The 15,131-nt window shown below is 49.2% G+C and overlaps 6 protein-coding genes across 6 annotated transcripts; 3 read left to right on the forward strand and 3 right to left on the reverse strand.

The window, feature by feature from the left end:
• Positions 1-42: 42 nt before the first annotated feature.
• Positions 43-2,243, forward strand: N7455_002823 (CBS and PB1 domain protein; the record flags this gene model as incomplete). Its single annotated transcript, XM_040959874.2, has 4 exons — positions 43-255; positions 334-1,207; positions 1,260-1,354; positions 1,413-2,243. 4 exons carry the CDS (start codon positions 43-45, stop codon positions 2,241-2,243), a joined length of 2,013 nt encoding a protein of 670 aa, XP_040809683.2.
• A 759-nt stretch (positions 2,244-3,002) lies between these two features.
• On the forward strand, positions 3,003-6,650 carry N7455_002824 (nuclear import receptor PSE1; the record flags this gene model as incomplete). Its single annotated transcript, XM_040959911.2, has 6 exons — positions 3,003-3,185; positions 3,315-3,537; positions 3,609-3,784; positions 3,838-4,269; positions 4,323-6,388; positions 6,443-6,650. 6 exons carry the CDS (start codon positions 3,003-3,005, stop codon positions 6,648-6,650), a joined length of 3,288 nt encoding a protein of 1,095 aa, XP_040809669.2.
• Positions 6,651-6,911: 261 nt separating this feature from the next.
• On the reverse strand, positions 6,912-8,043 carry N7455_002825 (uncharacterized protein; the record flags this gene model as incomplete). The annotated part of the gene is made up of 3 exons (XM_040959899.2): positions 6,912-7,266; positions 7,346-7,718; positions 7,815-8,043. 3 exons carry the CDS (start codon positions 8,041-8,043, stop codon positions 6,912-6,914), a joined length of 957 nt encoding a protein of 318 aa, XP_040809668.2.
• A 596-nt stretch (positions 8,044-8,639) lies between these two features.
• Positions 8,640-10,071, reverse strand: N7455_002826 (iron-containing alcohol dehydrogenase; the record flags this gene model as incomplete). Its single annotated transcript, XM_040959951.2, has 3 exons — positions 8,640-9,011; positions 9,089-9,595; positions 9,724-10,071. The coding sequence occupies 3 exons, from the start codon at positions 10,069-10,071 to the stop codon at positions 8,640-8,642; spliced, it is 1,227 nt and encodes a 408-aa protein (XP_040809649.2).
• Positions 10,072-11,064: 993 nt separating this feature from the next.
• Positions 11,065-12,441, reverse strand: N7455_002827 (putative extracellular exo-polygalacturonase; the record flags this gene model as incomplete). The annotated part of the gene is made up of 3 exons (XM_040959923.2): positions 11,065-11,705; positions 11,755-12,121; positions 12,172-12,441. The coding sequence occupies 3 exons, from the start codon at positions 12,439-12,441 to the stop codon at positions 11,065-11,067; spliced, it is 1,278 nt and encodes a 425-aa protein (XP_040809646.2).
• A 432-nt stretch (positions 12,442-12,873) lies between these two features.
• N7455_002828 (putative alpha-L-rhamnosidase B) lies at positions 12,874-15,027 on the forward strand (the record flags this gene model as incomplete). The annotated part of the gene is made up of 3 exons (XM_040959950.2): positions 12,874-13,755; positions 13,820-14,091; positions 14,142-15,027. The coding sequence occupies 3 exons, from the start codon at positions 12,874-12,876 to the stop codon at positions 15,025-15,027; spliced, it is 2,040 nt and encodes a 679-aa protein (XP_040809619.2).
• Between the last annotated feature and the right edge of the window lie 104 nt (positions 15,028-15,131).

Raw genomic sequence — 15,131 nt, forward strand, 5'->3', positions numbered from 1 at the left:
TATCTCCATTTTTCATTGAGACTTTCCCCTTTCGGCATTACTATGTCGGCCACAGGCACTTTTCGGGGAAAGCCCAATCAGACGATCGGGAGAGGAAGGCTGCCCGACTTCGGAAACGATCCCAGCGCTTCCCACATCCCACGACCCAGGCCAGAATCTTCAGCCACAAACAATACACCCTCCAGCGAAGTCGGAAGTGGCACAATGAGCGCCGCAAGTAGCAGACAGCGACAAAACCAGTCGAAACGTGATGAGGTACGTCATGGCAGCCCGCGGGAGTGATCTCCTGATGCTCAATTTCGAGCTTTGGTTTTTAGCTAACCTCGACACCAGGCTATCCGCCGCAAAATGGAGGCCGACCTCAGCAAAAAGAGGAACGCTCCAGCAAAATCGAGGAGCTCCCGCAAAGCCCCTCCCGGCACCGTGCTCGCCCTGAAGCCTAGCCAGGCCCTCCAGATCAAGCCTGCCATGAGCATCGCAGAGGCCGCTCAGCTTATGGCCGCTAAGAGAGAGGATTGTGTGTTGGTCACCGACGACAATGAGCGCATCGCGGGTATTTTCACTGCCAAGGATCTGGCGTTCCGCGTTGTCGGACTGGGCTTGAAGGCGCGAGAGGTCTCTGTCGCTGAGATTATGACCAAGAACCCGCTGTGCGCGAGAACGGACACCAGCGCTACCGACGCGCTCGATCTTATGGTACGGAAGGGATTCAGACACTTGCCGGTCATGGATGAGAACCAGGATATCTCTGGTGTTTTGGATATTACCAAGTGCTTCTATGATGCTATGGAAAAGTTGGAACGCGCATACAGTTCGTCTCGCAAGCTGTACGATGCGCTGGAAGGTGTGCAGACAGAGCTTGGCTCTAGTCAGCCCCAACAAGTCATCCAATATGTTGAGGCATTGCGATCGAAGATGTCCGGTCCGACTCTTGAGACCGTCTTGGATGGCTTGCCGCCCGTCACTGTTTCGGTCCGCACCACCGTCAAGGACGCTGCGGCTCTGATGAAGGAAAACCACACTACTGCTCTGCTAGTCCAGGACCAAGGCTCGATCACCGGTATCTTCACTAGCAAGGATATTGTCCTTCGCGTTATCGCTCCTGGCCTCGATCCTTCCACTTGCAGTGTTGTCCGTGTCATGACTCCTCACCCCGATTTCGCCCCGTCGGATATGAGCATTCAAGCCGCGCTTCGCAAGATGCATGGTCAGTCATTTCAATCAACAATTAAAACCACAGCATGCTAACCCTACAACAGATGGCCACTATCTCAACCTCCCCGTGATGAATGAGGGCGGTGAAATTGTCGGCATGGTGGATGTGTTGAAGCTCACCTATGCCACACTTGAACAGGTACGTTTGATAGTAACAGATCTGACTTGCAAACAAACATTTTAGCTGATATGTTCAGATAAACACTATGTCAACCCAAGATGACGAGGGCCCCGCATGGAACAAGTTCTGGTTATCGATGGATCACGAGTCAGACTCTATGGTCTCTGGCGGCGGCCACAGCCAGCAACCGAATACCCCACACCGCTCAGTTATGAGCCCCGACCTCGCTCGCTCAGGCTACGATAACAGTCTTCTTCCTAACGACTCAGCATCGCACCACGGTGATGAGCATTCCGAGGTTGTTTCTCAGCACCACCCAGCAGAACCAGCTGCTCCTACTCCATTCCCCTTCAAGTTCAAGGCCCCTGGTGGCCGAGTGCACCGTGTGAACGTCCTTACCACTAACGGCGTTACCGACCTTGTGGCGCAAGTCACAGCAAAACTTGGCAAGGAAGTCGAGGCTGTTGGTGGCGAGGCTACCGTTGAGGAGGGTTGCCTGAGCAACACTGGATATGCGCTCAGCTACATGGATAATGAAGGTGATACCGTCTCCATCACCACGGATCAGGACATGACGGATGCCATCGATCTGGCCCGCCGTACTCACCGCGACAAGGTCAATCTGTTTGTCCACGACCCCGCCCAGCCACCCATCCCTACTCCGGTTGAACCCCATCATGTTAAGATTGTGACTCCTATCGAAGAGCAAAGCGTTGTTGAGGAATCTGCCTCACAAGAATCTCCCGTGAGCAAGGTCCTGCCCCAGCAGCAAGCCGTGCCCCCTCGCACACCAGAGGAACAATTTATTGCCGGTGTCCCCAACGACTTGCTGCTTCCTGGTGCTATTGTCACATTGGCTGCTGTTATTGCGGGCGTGTTCATTCTCAGCCGCCCCAGTGGCCGGTAAAAAAATACTTGGCCTTTGGTCTATTCCCGAAACCCTCTTTTTCTCTCCAAATACTTCCCTTTGTCTCATTCAACTTGGATATCAAGCACCCTGAGAAAGCGTAGTAGATTCTTTTCCCGTCCTGAGTGTTGCATACCCGTTTTGTTCTAATATCGATATTCCGTGTCGCGTTCAGATACCGCTGTTCGTGTGAGCAGTTGCGGCCCTAGTTTAGCCTTCAATGCAAATAATTATTCGAGATAGACTCTGATCTGGCCGTTACATATATCCATTGCCGTGATAACCTACAAAATACCTAAATCTTTGACCGAAACAACAATGTTTTGAGATCTTCATAGTTCTGTCTGTTCGACCTTTGTTGGCCTTGTGGCCTGGAATTACCGCATCTGGTTTAGCGTCCAGATGCGATTATCATCACTATGGACTCTGTAGGTTGTCTTTGAATTAGTCGTACGGTTAATTTTTACATATTTTGTCGAGAAAGAATCGGATCTGAAGACCTCGACGTCCTCTATTGAATCTTCTTTACTCTTGTTGTGTGATTGGAGTGGCACTTTCATTCTTCTTCACCCCCAAGGGCCTATCCATCTATCGCTCTCCTAATCAGAAATTCTTCTTTTTTCCCTCTCTCCCCGCCCCACCAAAAACAAAACTCCTCGTCTTCGTTCCACCCCTCTATCCCCACCAAATCACTTCTACGAGGGTTGAAAGAACTGGGTTGCTTGGATCGTCTGGAATTTGGGAACAGACACGCCCAACATGTCCCTCCTACCTCCCGAAATCCACACCGCGCTTTCTCAGCTGCTCCGCGCCTTGAGCACACCCGACAATGTCGTCAGATCCCAGGCGGAAGACCAGCTTAACAATGACTGGGTTCAGAACCGACCAGACGTCCTATTGATGGGATTGGCGGAACAGCTTGCAGGTGCAGAGGACACAATAGTAAGTTGCACTGGACTCTAGGGGTGCGGTTGCTTCAAAGGAGGGGTGTAGCAAACGACCGACGACCGAACCAACAGCCGAATCGCACTTTGATTTGGGATAAAGCTAATGGGAAACTCCTATTGACAGACGCGTGCTTTCTCCGCTGTGCTTTTCCGAAGAATCGCAACAAAAACCCGAAAGGATCCCGCCACAGGTGACAACAAGGAGATTTTCTCGAGCCTCCCCAACGAGCAGCGAATTGCCATTCGTGAGAAGTTGGTGGTCTCCCTGACCAGTGAGACCGTCACCGATGTACGCAAGAAGATTGGAGACACACTGGCTGAGGTTGCTCGGCAATACACCGACAATGGTATGCGATTCGAACTATTCTTTTGACGAAATGAGGACTGTTGTTCTGACGATTTCACCTGTGATGTGTAGACGAACAGTGGCCTGAACTCCTCGGTGTTCTTTTCCAGGCAAGCCAGAGCCCTGACTCGGGCCTGCGGGAAACCGCATACCGTGTGTTCACGACCACCCCCGGGATCATTGAGAGACAGCACGAAGACGCTGTCGTGGAGGTTTTCACCAAGGGCTTCAAGGACGATAATATTTCCGTATGTCGACATCTGGCTATGCCCTTCGAACCCAATTTTGACCATTTCATCAGGTGCGGATTTCCGCTATGGAGGCCTTCGCTTCTTTGTTCCGATCGATCTCCAAAAAGTCCCAGCCCAAGTTCTTCGGCCTCATGCCAGACCTTCTGAACATCCTTCCTCCTCTCAAGGAGTCCTCTGAGAGCGAGGAGCTGTCCTCGGCACTGCTCGCCTTGATCGAATTGGCTGAAATCAGCCCTAAGATGTTCAAGGTCATGTTCAACAACTTGGTTAAGTTCAGCATTAGTGTTATTGGCGACAAGGAACTCAGTGACCAGGTGCGCCAGAACGCACTCGAATTGATGGCTACCTTTGCCGATTACGCCCCAAATATGTGCAAGAAGGAGCCGGAGTTCGCACAGGAAATGGTCACACAATGTCTGAGCCTCATGACTGATGTCGGTGCGGATGATGACGACGCGGAGGAATGGAACGCGTCTGAAGATGTAAGTGCTTGCATTTCTGTCGTTATAATTAACATGCCACTGACTAGTAACAGCTCGAGCCTGAAGAGAACGACCTCAACCACATCGCCGGTGAGCAGTGCATGGATCGTCTCGCCAACAAATTGGGTGGACAGGCCATCCTCCAACCCGCATTCTCTTGGATTCCTCGCATGATGTCGTCTACCAACTGGCGCGACCGCCATGCTGCTTTGATGGCCATATCCGCCATCTCTGAAGGTTGTCGCGATCTGATGGTTGGTGAGCTGGACCAAGTTCTAGCCCTTGTTGTTCCTGCCCTCCAAGACGCCCACCCCCGAGTCCGCTATGCAGGCTGCAACGCTCTTGGTCAAATGAGTACCGACTTTGCCGGTACCATGCAGGAGAAGTACCACGAGATTGTCCTCACTAACATCATTCCCGTTCTCGCCTCTACCGAGCCGCGTGTGCAGTCCCACGCTGCCGCCGCTCTCGTCAACTTCTGCGAGGAGGCTGAGCGCAGCACCTTGGAGCCATACCTCGGAAACCTTCTCAGCCATCTCTTGGATCTCTTGCGCAGCCCTAAGCGTTATCTCCAGGAGCAGGCGCTATCCACCATTGCCACCATTGCCGATTCCGCCGAGGCCGCTTTCGATCAGTATTATACTACTCTGATGCCTCTTTTGCTCAATGTCCTCAAGGAGGAACAGGGCAAGGAGTACCGCCTTCTTCGTGCCAAGGCCATGGAGTGTGCTACTCTCATCGCACTCGCCGTCGGCAAGGAGAAGATGGGTCAGGATGCCCTGAACCTTGTGCAGATTCTCGGCCACATTCAGCAAAACATCGTCGACGCCGACGACCCACAGTCACAGTACCTCCTTCACTGCTGGGGCCGCATGTGCCGCGTTCTGGGCCAAGACTTCGTGCCTTATCTCCCCGGTGTTATGCCGCCTCTTCTAACGGTGGCTGCTGCCAAGGCTGATATTCAGCTGCTGGATGACGAGGATCAGATCGAACAGGTTGAGCAGGATGATGGCTGGGAGCTGGTGCCGCTCAAGGGCAAGATTATCGGTATCAAGACCAGTGCTCTTGAAGACAAGAATACTGCTATCGAATTGATCACAATTTACGCCCAAATTCTCGAAGAGAACTTCGAGGGTTACGTCCTGGATACCATGGAGAAGATCGCGGTCCCCGGTCTTGCCTTTTTCTTCCACGATCCCGTTCGGGTGTCAGCTGCCAAGCTGATCCCCCAGCTGCTCAACTCCTACAAGAAAAGACACGGTGGCCAGTCGCCCGGCTTCGCCGAAATGTGGAACAAGGTTGCAGAGAAGATTATCGAGGTTCTGAGCGCTGAGCCGACAGTTGACACGCTGGCTGAGATGTACCAGTGCTTCTACGAGTCAGTGGAGGTGGTTGGCAAAAACTCCCTCACCCCCCAGCACTTGCAGGCCTTCATTGAATCGGCAAAGTCGACCCTCGAGGACTACCAGATGCGCGTGAAGCAACGTCTGGAGGAGCAGGCCGAGCTCGAAGATGGTGACGAGGAGAACCTAGACTTCGAATACGCCGTCGAGGATGATCAAAACCTATTGAGCGATATGAACAAGGCATTCCACACCATTTTTAAGAACCAGGGCAACTCATTCCTGCCAACCTGGCAGCAATTGATTCCATTCTACGACGCTTTCATCACAAGCCAAGACCCGACACAACGGCAGTGGGCTCTTTGCATCATGGATGATGTGCTTGAATTCTGCGGCGAAGAGTCGTGGGCATTCAAGGACCACATTATGCAGCCTTTAGCTTCTGGTCTGCGAGATGAGAATGCCGCCAACCGTCAGGCAGCGGCGTACGGAGTGGGTGTGGCTGCGCAGAAGGGCGGTCCCGCCTGGAGCGACTTTGTGGCGGCCAGCCTCCCCAGCTTGTTCCAGGTTACACAGCATGCGCAATCTCGCACAGAGGAGAATGTGTTCGCGACCGAGAATGCATCTGCCAGTATTGCCAAGATCCTGCACTATAACCCATCCAAGGTTCAGGCTCCCCAGGATGTTGTGGCCAACTGGATCGAGACTTTGCCCATTACCTACGACGAGGAGGCTGCTCCCTATGCCTATTCCTTTATTGCACAGCTGATTGACCAGTAAGCTTTTTTGATCAACTCCCTCTTATACTCATGCTAATATTTTCCTACCAGGCAAAACCCGGCTGTCTTTGCCAAGGCTGACCGTGTCTTCGGTTTCATTGTGCAGGCACTCGAGGCGGCTACCCTGCAGGGCCAGACCGCTGCCCGGGTGGCCACATCCGCCAAGCAGCTAGTGGCAGTGACCGGCGCAAACGCAGACCAGATTCTGGCTTCCGTCGACCCAGCCAGCCAGGAAAGAGTGCGCAAGTTCTTCCAATAAAGCTCAGACCTTTGTTCTATATCCGGCAGAGCTGTTTCCCCTTTTTTTATTATTTCCCGAATCATTCCCCTCGGTCATGTGAAATCTGAAGTTACCCGAATCCCCGACACGTTTCCTTAATTCTTAGCCCCTACGTACGAATGCCATGAGCTTTAGACGTTGGATTCCACAGTGTGCGCGATGTCCATGTAGATCACATTTCGACCTTGGCTATGTGGCTAACTACTATGTAAAAACAAATGAAGACAACATTGAAGCTATCTACAATTTCGACACCCTCTGGATCTCATTCGCAACCACATCCTCCAGCCCCATCACCTTCGGCTCCCCAATCAACCCATTAGCCCGCTTCGCATACAGCGTCCCGCCTTCACCCCAGATCCGGCGCAAAGTCAACACAGTAGCCGCCGGATTCCCAGCCTCCCACGCCGCAGCCTCCGCCTCGCGCAACTTCTCCAGCGATGTGCGAGACACATCCCATGGCTGACCATCAAGCTGGCGCTCAAACTCTGCCTGGATCTGGTCAGGGCTCGTGGTAAACGAATTAACACACAAGGCGGCGTTGCGCGTCTCAGCCGTAGCATGAAGCAGAGTGTTCAAGACGAGAGTACCAACACTATCGGAATAGTCAGCCAATAGTTCAATCCAAGCCAATGAAACAAACACCAAGAAGAAAAAGGAAAGCGGGTTCTTACTCTTTCATCGTCGTCAAACTAACCTCTCCCTTCCCCTTTTCACCCAACAAAATAGCCCTCCGCCCTTTAACATCCCACCCACCAGCCGCCTCCAACCCAGGCACGAGATGAAGATACATCTCCGCGAACGGGCCAGTGACTACATATGAATAGGCGAGGTCGTCACGCGAGATCTCATTCTCGAGGTACGCGCGCACCTTCAGCTTCAGCTGGTGTGGCTTCTCGTTCGCCGAGGCCGGCCCGTATTTGATATCCGTGCCGTACTCGGAGGGCAGGAACCATTTCACGGTGGGGCTGGCGGCTGCCAGTTTAATGAGGGGGATCTGTTGAGCTAGGGTGTTGCGACCTAGGGCTGAAATTACAGTATCGATTCCTGTTTGGCTTAGTGGTTAGCCTTTAGTTTGGTGGTTGGAGCGGTTTTGATATTTGAGTCATTATGCATGGACATCAGGAAGGAAAGGTTTCCTACCTTCGTATGCTGCTTTCACGGCATTCTCGTCTTCGACATTACCCACAATCACCTCTACGCCTTGCTCTTTCAGTTTGTTCAGCTGTGAGACTTTGGTTTCAGCTGTGTGCGGGGAAGTGAAGATGGCGATACGGCCGAATTGGGAGCGCTCGGGCAGGATAGCTTCCAGGATGAATGAGCCGATGTTGCCCGTTGCTCCGAATAGGAGGATGTTCTTGGCGAGAGACATGGTTGTATGGCTTGTCTGTGAGGAGTGAAGAAGGTGTCGACGGTGTGTAGCCTTGGAGATGGCGCAAACTTATGTATAACGTGAAATGTGGGGTGTGGGGGTGCTGCTTATCAATCAATTGGGAGAGGCTCCCAAGGTTAATATTCAATCGCCATTTTAATTAAAAATGTTGGAATGAAGGACATGTTGTACATTGCAATTGGGAGTGGAAGTGCCCAGGTGGTCAGAATATCTACATGTCTCTGGTGTAGATATATAGATTGTTAAAACCGTCAAAATTAATTGGAAACTAGAACTAGAACAAAAATTGAATTAACATCGAAGTATCTACTCCCCTACTACTTTGCTTCATGACATGATCATGAAGTAAAGTATAATAAGATACTAGCCCTACCTAACCTACTCCTATACAAGAAACTCGTCGATAAGGATATTTAAACTATCTAATCAGGCCCCTTGTGGTTCATTTTGGTTTATATATGCTTTTTCTTGATTGATATTAAGCAGGGTTGAATACTAGTAATATAAGTATGATGCTAGCTATGAAGCTGCTTTGTTTGGAACTTTCTTTATATCGAGGGGATTTTCCTGAATATTCAAACTACCATCTCCAGGATCTCCAATACCTGAGACTTCTCCTTCAGTGGCACTGGGTTTGTCTTGCACCAACGGTCATGTAGACTATTCTCTGCCAGTCCATCCAACTGGTCCCGTCTAACTTTGACATCGCTCAAGGACCGAGGCATTCCCAATTCGCGGATGATAGCATCCAAAATATCGCCCAAGTCAGATTCTTCCACCGTGACCGAGCGGGCACGTAGCACCTCCGATACAACCGGATCTTGAATCAGAAATTGTCGCACGCTAGCTTGCTTTTCGCGGTTGGCGTTGTACTTAGCATTGAACTTACACACGGCGGGGAGCAATATACAACTGGTTTCACCGTGGCCGACACTCAGTGGACCAAGCTAGAGAACCGTTAGTCGGGTCCATTGAGGTACCTGTGGGTGCCTTAGAAGGCAAACAAAGAAAAGCAATCGCATACCTGATGTCCAATCCCATGACTAGCACCCAATTCAATTGAACCACTAGTACAGGCTGCCATAGCATCCACTGATCCAAGCTGGCACTGTAGATGCGCATTACGGTCTGATCGGTCCTTTTTACAGCCCAAGAGACCAGGGACTAACAATCCCAGCGCATCCTGGGCCAGTTTGTCTGATGTCGCGGTCGTACCCGATATGGAACACAGATTTTCGACACAATGATCAATTGCGCGTACACCTGTACTAAGCCAAATTGAATCGGGAGTCGTTTCCGCCAACTTCGGATCGAGAATGACCAGCTCTGGTCCACGAATTGGTGACTGGAAGCTGTATTTGCGCTTTGAGCGGTCTTCCGTACCGCCTGCAAAGTTGGAGTATTCGCCGGCGGAGAGAGATGTTGGTACGGAAATGATCGGAAGAGTTGGTGCTTTGATTTCTAGTCGCTTCCTGGGACCTTCTGCGAGGGTTTCAAGCTCTTCTGGTGTGCTGACTTCATTTGTGAGGACCTGAGGGGAATGTTAGGCTAAGAGTAAATAAATATATATGTGCTTCCAGGGGAGAATAAGAAGAGGCAAGAAGAATATAAACAGAAACAAAGCACGAGTTAAAGTATGAAAGAAAAAGGGGTACCCACTAATGCAATGATCTTGGCGCCATCAGTCAAGCTGCCAGCTCCAACAGTCAAGAGCAGATCAGCATGCACAGTTCTAACCTCTTCGGCAATCTGCAGCACCTCTGACCACAAAGTGTGGCTCCGCATACCGATCCAATGACCAACCAGCTTATCCGGCCCCAGAGCAGTCTCAAGCTGGTCCATCACATTTGTATTTCGCGCCAATGACCCCGAACAGATTACATATACACGCGAAGCCTGGAATGTGCTATTGAGATGCCGTGCTGTGGCTGCGGGAAAGTCGATGCCATAGGAAAGAAGTGGGCGCTCACGGCCTTCAAAGGCAGGTCTAACTGTTTCTTCTGACATTTTGGCTTGGTAATAGACAATCAGTGAAGTCCACGGGTGGAAATAAGGTTAAAAGAAGATCAAACAAACCAAAATCGTTAACCTTGGGAACGTCATACAGGAAAGTGCCCATGTGGGGCTGCGAGGCTTAGCCTGTTATGGTTCGATTTATGCTTAAGCATAAATTCGAGGTGTGTACGGAGTATATTTTTTGTGTTTTTGACGTAGAAATTCAGAATTCTGATCCATTTAGCTTAAATAAATATTAGGGATGTTATTCTCTGAAGTTTTTATTCCTTATACCTATACGGGCGACTAAGTATGCCATCGGAACTTAACTCTCTCATTGGATAATATTGCCAACAGTATTTAGTCATCCACTGTCATTGCAGGGTATAGAGTCAACCTACATATGTTCCTACATATGTACCTACCATTTAATTGATACTTTACAAGTGTACAAGAATAGTCGGCCGCTTATACGGCCTAGTGATATCTTTTTAGTGGTCTTTTTAGATGTTCTTTTGGATGCTCTTTTTGAGGTATATACGAAGACGGTAAAAAAAGACATTTCTAGGTATAACCTTTGATACTTCATAATTGAGCTATTTGTACACTCTATAGGAGAATCGATTATTTGTAAGTATATACTTCATAATTAAATTGATTCATATCTTCTATAATATAATTGATCTTCATGCTCTATAATTAAAGTGATTTTATAATTGTATACTCTATAGTAATCTTATAGTATTAAACCACGACCGCCCCGTACCCCACCCCAAAAATCAGCCAAAAGAATTGGCAATAGGCAGCAAGAAAGCCATAAGAAAGTAGCAAAATAATCAGGAAAAAGGTATAAAAATAAAATAGAAATCGGAATTGGAATTAGTATACAGGCTTCGAGGTGACGGTGAAACGGGCGGTGAGACAGTATCTAATGAGAGAGTTAAGTTCCGATGGCATACTTAGTCGCCCGTATACCTAGAGTGAATGTGATAGTGTAAAGGACGTTCAGCATCCATCGAGCCCGTGTACCCCGCCTTCCGTTGTATACTTGCATGATCCAACCCCCGGCGTAGTCGCATTCTCCTGGGGATATAGCACCACATTATCAAAATTGATATTATAGCACGAGTGCACATTCGAGCATGAAACAGATGAAACCTTGGTCGAAGTGCTCTCGATATAGCCCGTGAAATTTACAAATGCGACATTTGAAATATCCATCAAGCTGGTTCCCGAATACGAACCATTATTTCCACTGTCTTGTGTGATAGCAGGTCCGCTATTAGCTCCATGGACTTCGAAGTTTGAGAGCAACACATTCCGAACGCTGCCCCAGCCACCGCCACGAGCGAGTCCAGCACTCTCATACGAGCTCTGTGGTACAAGTTCGCCGACCCACGTTTTGATATATGCGCTGTTGTGCATGTCTTCGTTGTATCGGATTACCTTGACTTTATCGATACGAATATCAGCCACGCTCGAGTCCTCCTGGTATTGGCCCAGACTGCCTATAGCAATCCCATTTCCGCCACGACAGGTGACATTGTGAATATCGATATTGTACGATCGCGGTTTAATTGCCACGCAATCATCGCCACCTTGGTAGATGAAATTGCTGAGTTGGATATTCTGCGCATCCATTGTGTCTATCTATAGTGTTAGTCGGCTGCGAGGAAAATGAAGTGACCGACGTACCAAATCCGTCTGTATTCTGGACCCAATTTTCGCCATATGGCGCATCTACCGCAGTCGCATTGCAGTAGATGTTATTGAAGCGCATATTGGTTCCGTTCATGATATTTACGCTCCACAACTGGGGATCTTTGATGTAGAAATTATCGACACTGACATCGGATACGTTCCAAAATACAAACGGCATCGGTCTGCCGGGTTGCGTGTGGCCTTTCTCGGCTGTGTACCATGTATTCCCATTTCCGTCGATGCCACCAGTGCCGTACCCATCAATCCTGATATTTTGGCCAGTGATGACGAACCCAGCGGCGTGGTTTTGGAAGGCAATTGGGTATGAGCTATTGCGCCAGTAATCCAAATCGTCAGAGAACTAGCTCGTATTAGCTCTTTTATCATTGGCTATAGTGACAGCCCACTTACTGTCCATTTTCCGCGCCATTCAATTGTTATGTCGTTTACAACGGGATTCAACCGAGTACCGATCCAGTAGGCTTCGTCCTCCGGAAAGATGATCTTACCACCATTACCACAACGGTGGAAGGCTTCCAGGATATTAGGAACATCGTCTTTCTGGTTCCCATTGGCTTTAACAGTGCAGACATTTGAGCTGCGTTTTTCGTTTGCATATACAACAGTTGACAATGCCAACCCTAAGGGTAGGGCCAGGGAAGGAATGCCGAAGAATCGCATGGTGACCTCGATAATTAGGCTTGACTGTTTCTAGTAAAGAATAATGTCTTATACCTACCTAGCTATAGCACTCTGCACTCGCTTGAATTTCCGATGTTACACTCGGTTATCTTCACACCGAGCGGGCATCACGGCATGACATTGCGGAGAAACTGACTGCGGGGAAAAGAGTAGGTTGCATGGAATATGCAGCAAAAATGTCGACTTCGAAGGCTTCTAAGTGCTTGTTACGCCGATCCTTGCCCAAATCCTGTAAATATCAACATCATTTGCCATGATTCTTCCACCAATCGCGAATATGCAGCGGTGAAACTTGCCAAATTTCAATATTGCACAACCTAACCATTTATATACGTGATATTCTCCGTATTTTATACTTTTTTAACCATCTTGCTACAATATACAGATATTTATCTCTCCGGTCAGCCACCAATGGCGCAATTATACTGGCACGGTGTGGCATTGATTCTTTGGTCTCTCTTCTCGCCATCTGTTGCAAACACTTGCTGGCGTAATACCACTTGCTCTGGACCTACAGACGCTGCATTCAGTGGGCCATGGGAAAAGAATATATACGCACCGGCATCGCGAACAATACGACCTGCCTCAACCTTATCAGAGTTGAAAACCAACGTTGTCACATACCCTTCGTATCCATACAAAGCAACATTACACGGCAACGGCTCACTTATCGTATTTGACTTTGGCATTGAAGTGGGTGGCATTGTCCATCTAGACTACACCTCCACCGGCGGCGGAGCTCTAGGACTGGCGTTTACAGAGGCCAAAAATTGGATTGGAGAATGGTCGGACTCCTCAAGTGCTCTATATCATGACGGCGCGTTGTATGCAAACATTTCTTCAGCTGGGAAGGGCACATATGTCATGCCGGACAAATACCTACGGGGTGGATTCCGGTACTTGACGGTCTTCGTCACAAATGATTCAGCCAGTGTTCATATTGAAGATTTGAGCTTAGAGCTCGCGTTTAAGCCCACTTGGTCGAATCTCCGAGCTTACCAGGGGTACTTTCACTGCAGTGATGAGCTTTTGAATCGTATCTGGTATAGCGGCGCATATACTCTGCAGACGAATGAGGTCCCTGTGAATACTGGCCGTGTTACAAAGGGTGTTACATCTGGATGGGTAAACAATGGGACTCTCGGGCCGGGAGATACGATTATTGTCGATGGTGCAAAGCGAGATCGTGCGGTCTGGCCTGGTGATATGGGCATTGCCGTTCCTTCCGCCTTTGTGAGTCTGGGAGACTTGGAAAGTGTAAAGAACGCTTTGCAGATTATGTACAACACCCAGGTAAGCTCTGCTGTTGTCCCCTTTACAAATATCCATGGATATCTGACAGTTACGGGAAGTATAGAACAAATCAACAGGCGCATTTGATGAGTCCGGGCCTCCATTGAGTCAGAAGGACTCGGACACATATCATATGTGGTCTATGATTGGCACCTATAAATATGTGCTTTATACTAATGACACAGGCTTCTTGTTGGATAATTGGGACAGTTATAAGCACGCCATGGAATATATATATGGAAAGGTGACTTACCCCAGCGGGCTTTTGAATGTAACAGGCACGCGAGACTGGGCGAGATGGCAGCAAGGCTACAACAACTCAGAAGCACAGATGATGTATGCTGTGAACCCATTATGAAGAAGGCTTTACAACTAACACATCCTAGTCTCTATCATACCCTGCAGACAGGGGCATCTCTATCTTCGTGGGTTAGAGACTCGACCAATCTATCAACCAAATGGAGCTCTCAGGCTGCCAATCTCAAGAAAGCAATCAACACCTACTGCTGGGACGAGTCATACGGCGCATTCAAAGACAATGCAACTGAGACCTCTCTGCACCCACAAGATGCTAATAGCATGGCAATTATGTTCGGTGTCGTAAACGAAGAGCGCATAGCCAGTATTTCAGAAAAGCTTCTCAAGAACTGGACCCCTATAGGGGCCGTAGCTCCCGAGTTACCAGAGAACATTGCCTCGTTTATATCCTCTTTCGAGATCCAAAGTCACTTCATTGCCCACGAACCTGCACGCGCACTGGAACTCATTCGTCGCAGCTGGGGTTGGTATATCAACAACCCGAATGGTACAGAGAGCACGGTGATTGAGGGCTATCTACAGAACGGGACTTTCGGGTATCGGATGGACCGCGGGTATGGCTATGATCCATCATATGTCTCACATGCGCATGGCTGGTCCTCCGGTCCGACCTCTGCATTGACAGAGTATGTTGTCGGTCTCTCTGTGATCTCGCCACTAGGATTGAAGTGGAAAATCGCGCCGCAATTTGGAGATCTGGAATTTGCCGAGGCAGGCTTTGTCACATCTCTTGGAAAGTTTGAAGCATCTTGGGTTTTGAACTCGAGTGGATATGTGTTGACTTTCTCGGTGCCGAAGGGTACTGTTGGGGATGTTATGTTGCCCTATGCCACTACGTCGAAGAAGCCTTCGATTACCATTGATGGTGACCAGTTGACGAGGGGAGTGGCTTATGTTGATGGTACTGCAACTGTTAAAGTCACCGGTGGCTCCCACAAGGTTGTTGTCAAATAAATATTAACCATGCACGTAGTCAATGATCTAGATCTCATACTGCATACACATCCTTTCTGTATAGAGAATTGATCATTTAGCTAACCACCATCAAGCTGTACCAA

Source organism: Penicillium solitum, assembly GCF_028829755.1.
Source record: "Penicillium solitum strain IBT 25940 chromosome Unknown utg000001l_segment0_segment0, whole genome shotgun sequence".
Lineage (NCBI taxonomy): Eukaryota > Fungi > Ascomycota > Eurotiomycetes > Eurotiales > Aspergillaceae > Penicillium > Penicillium solitum.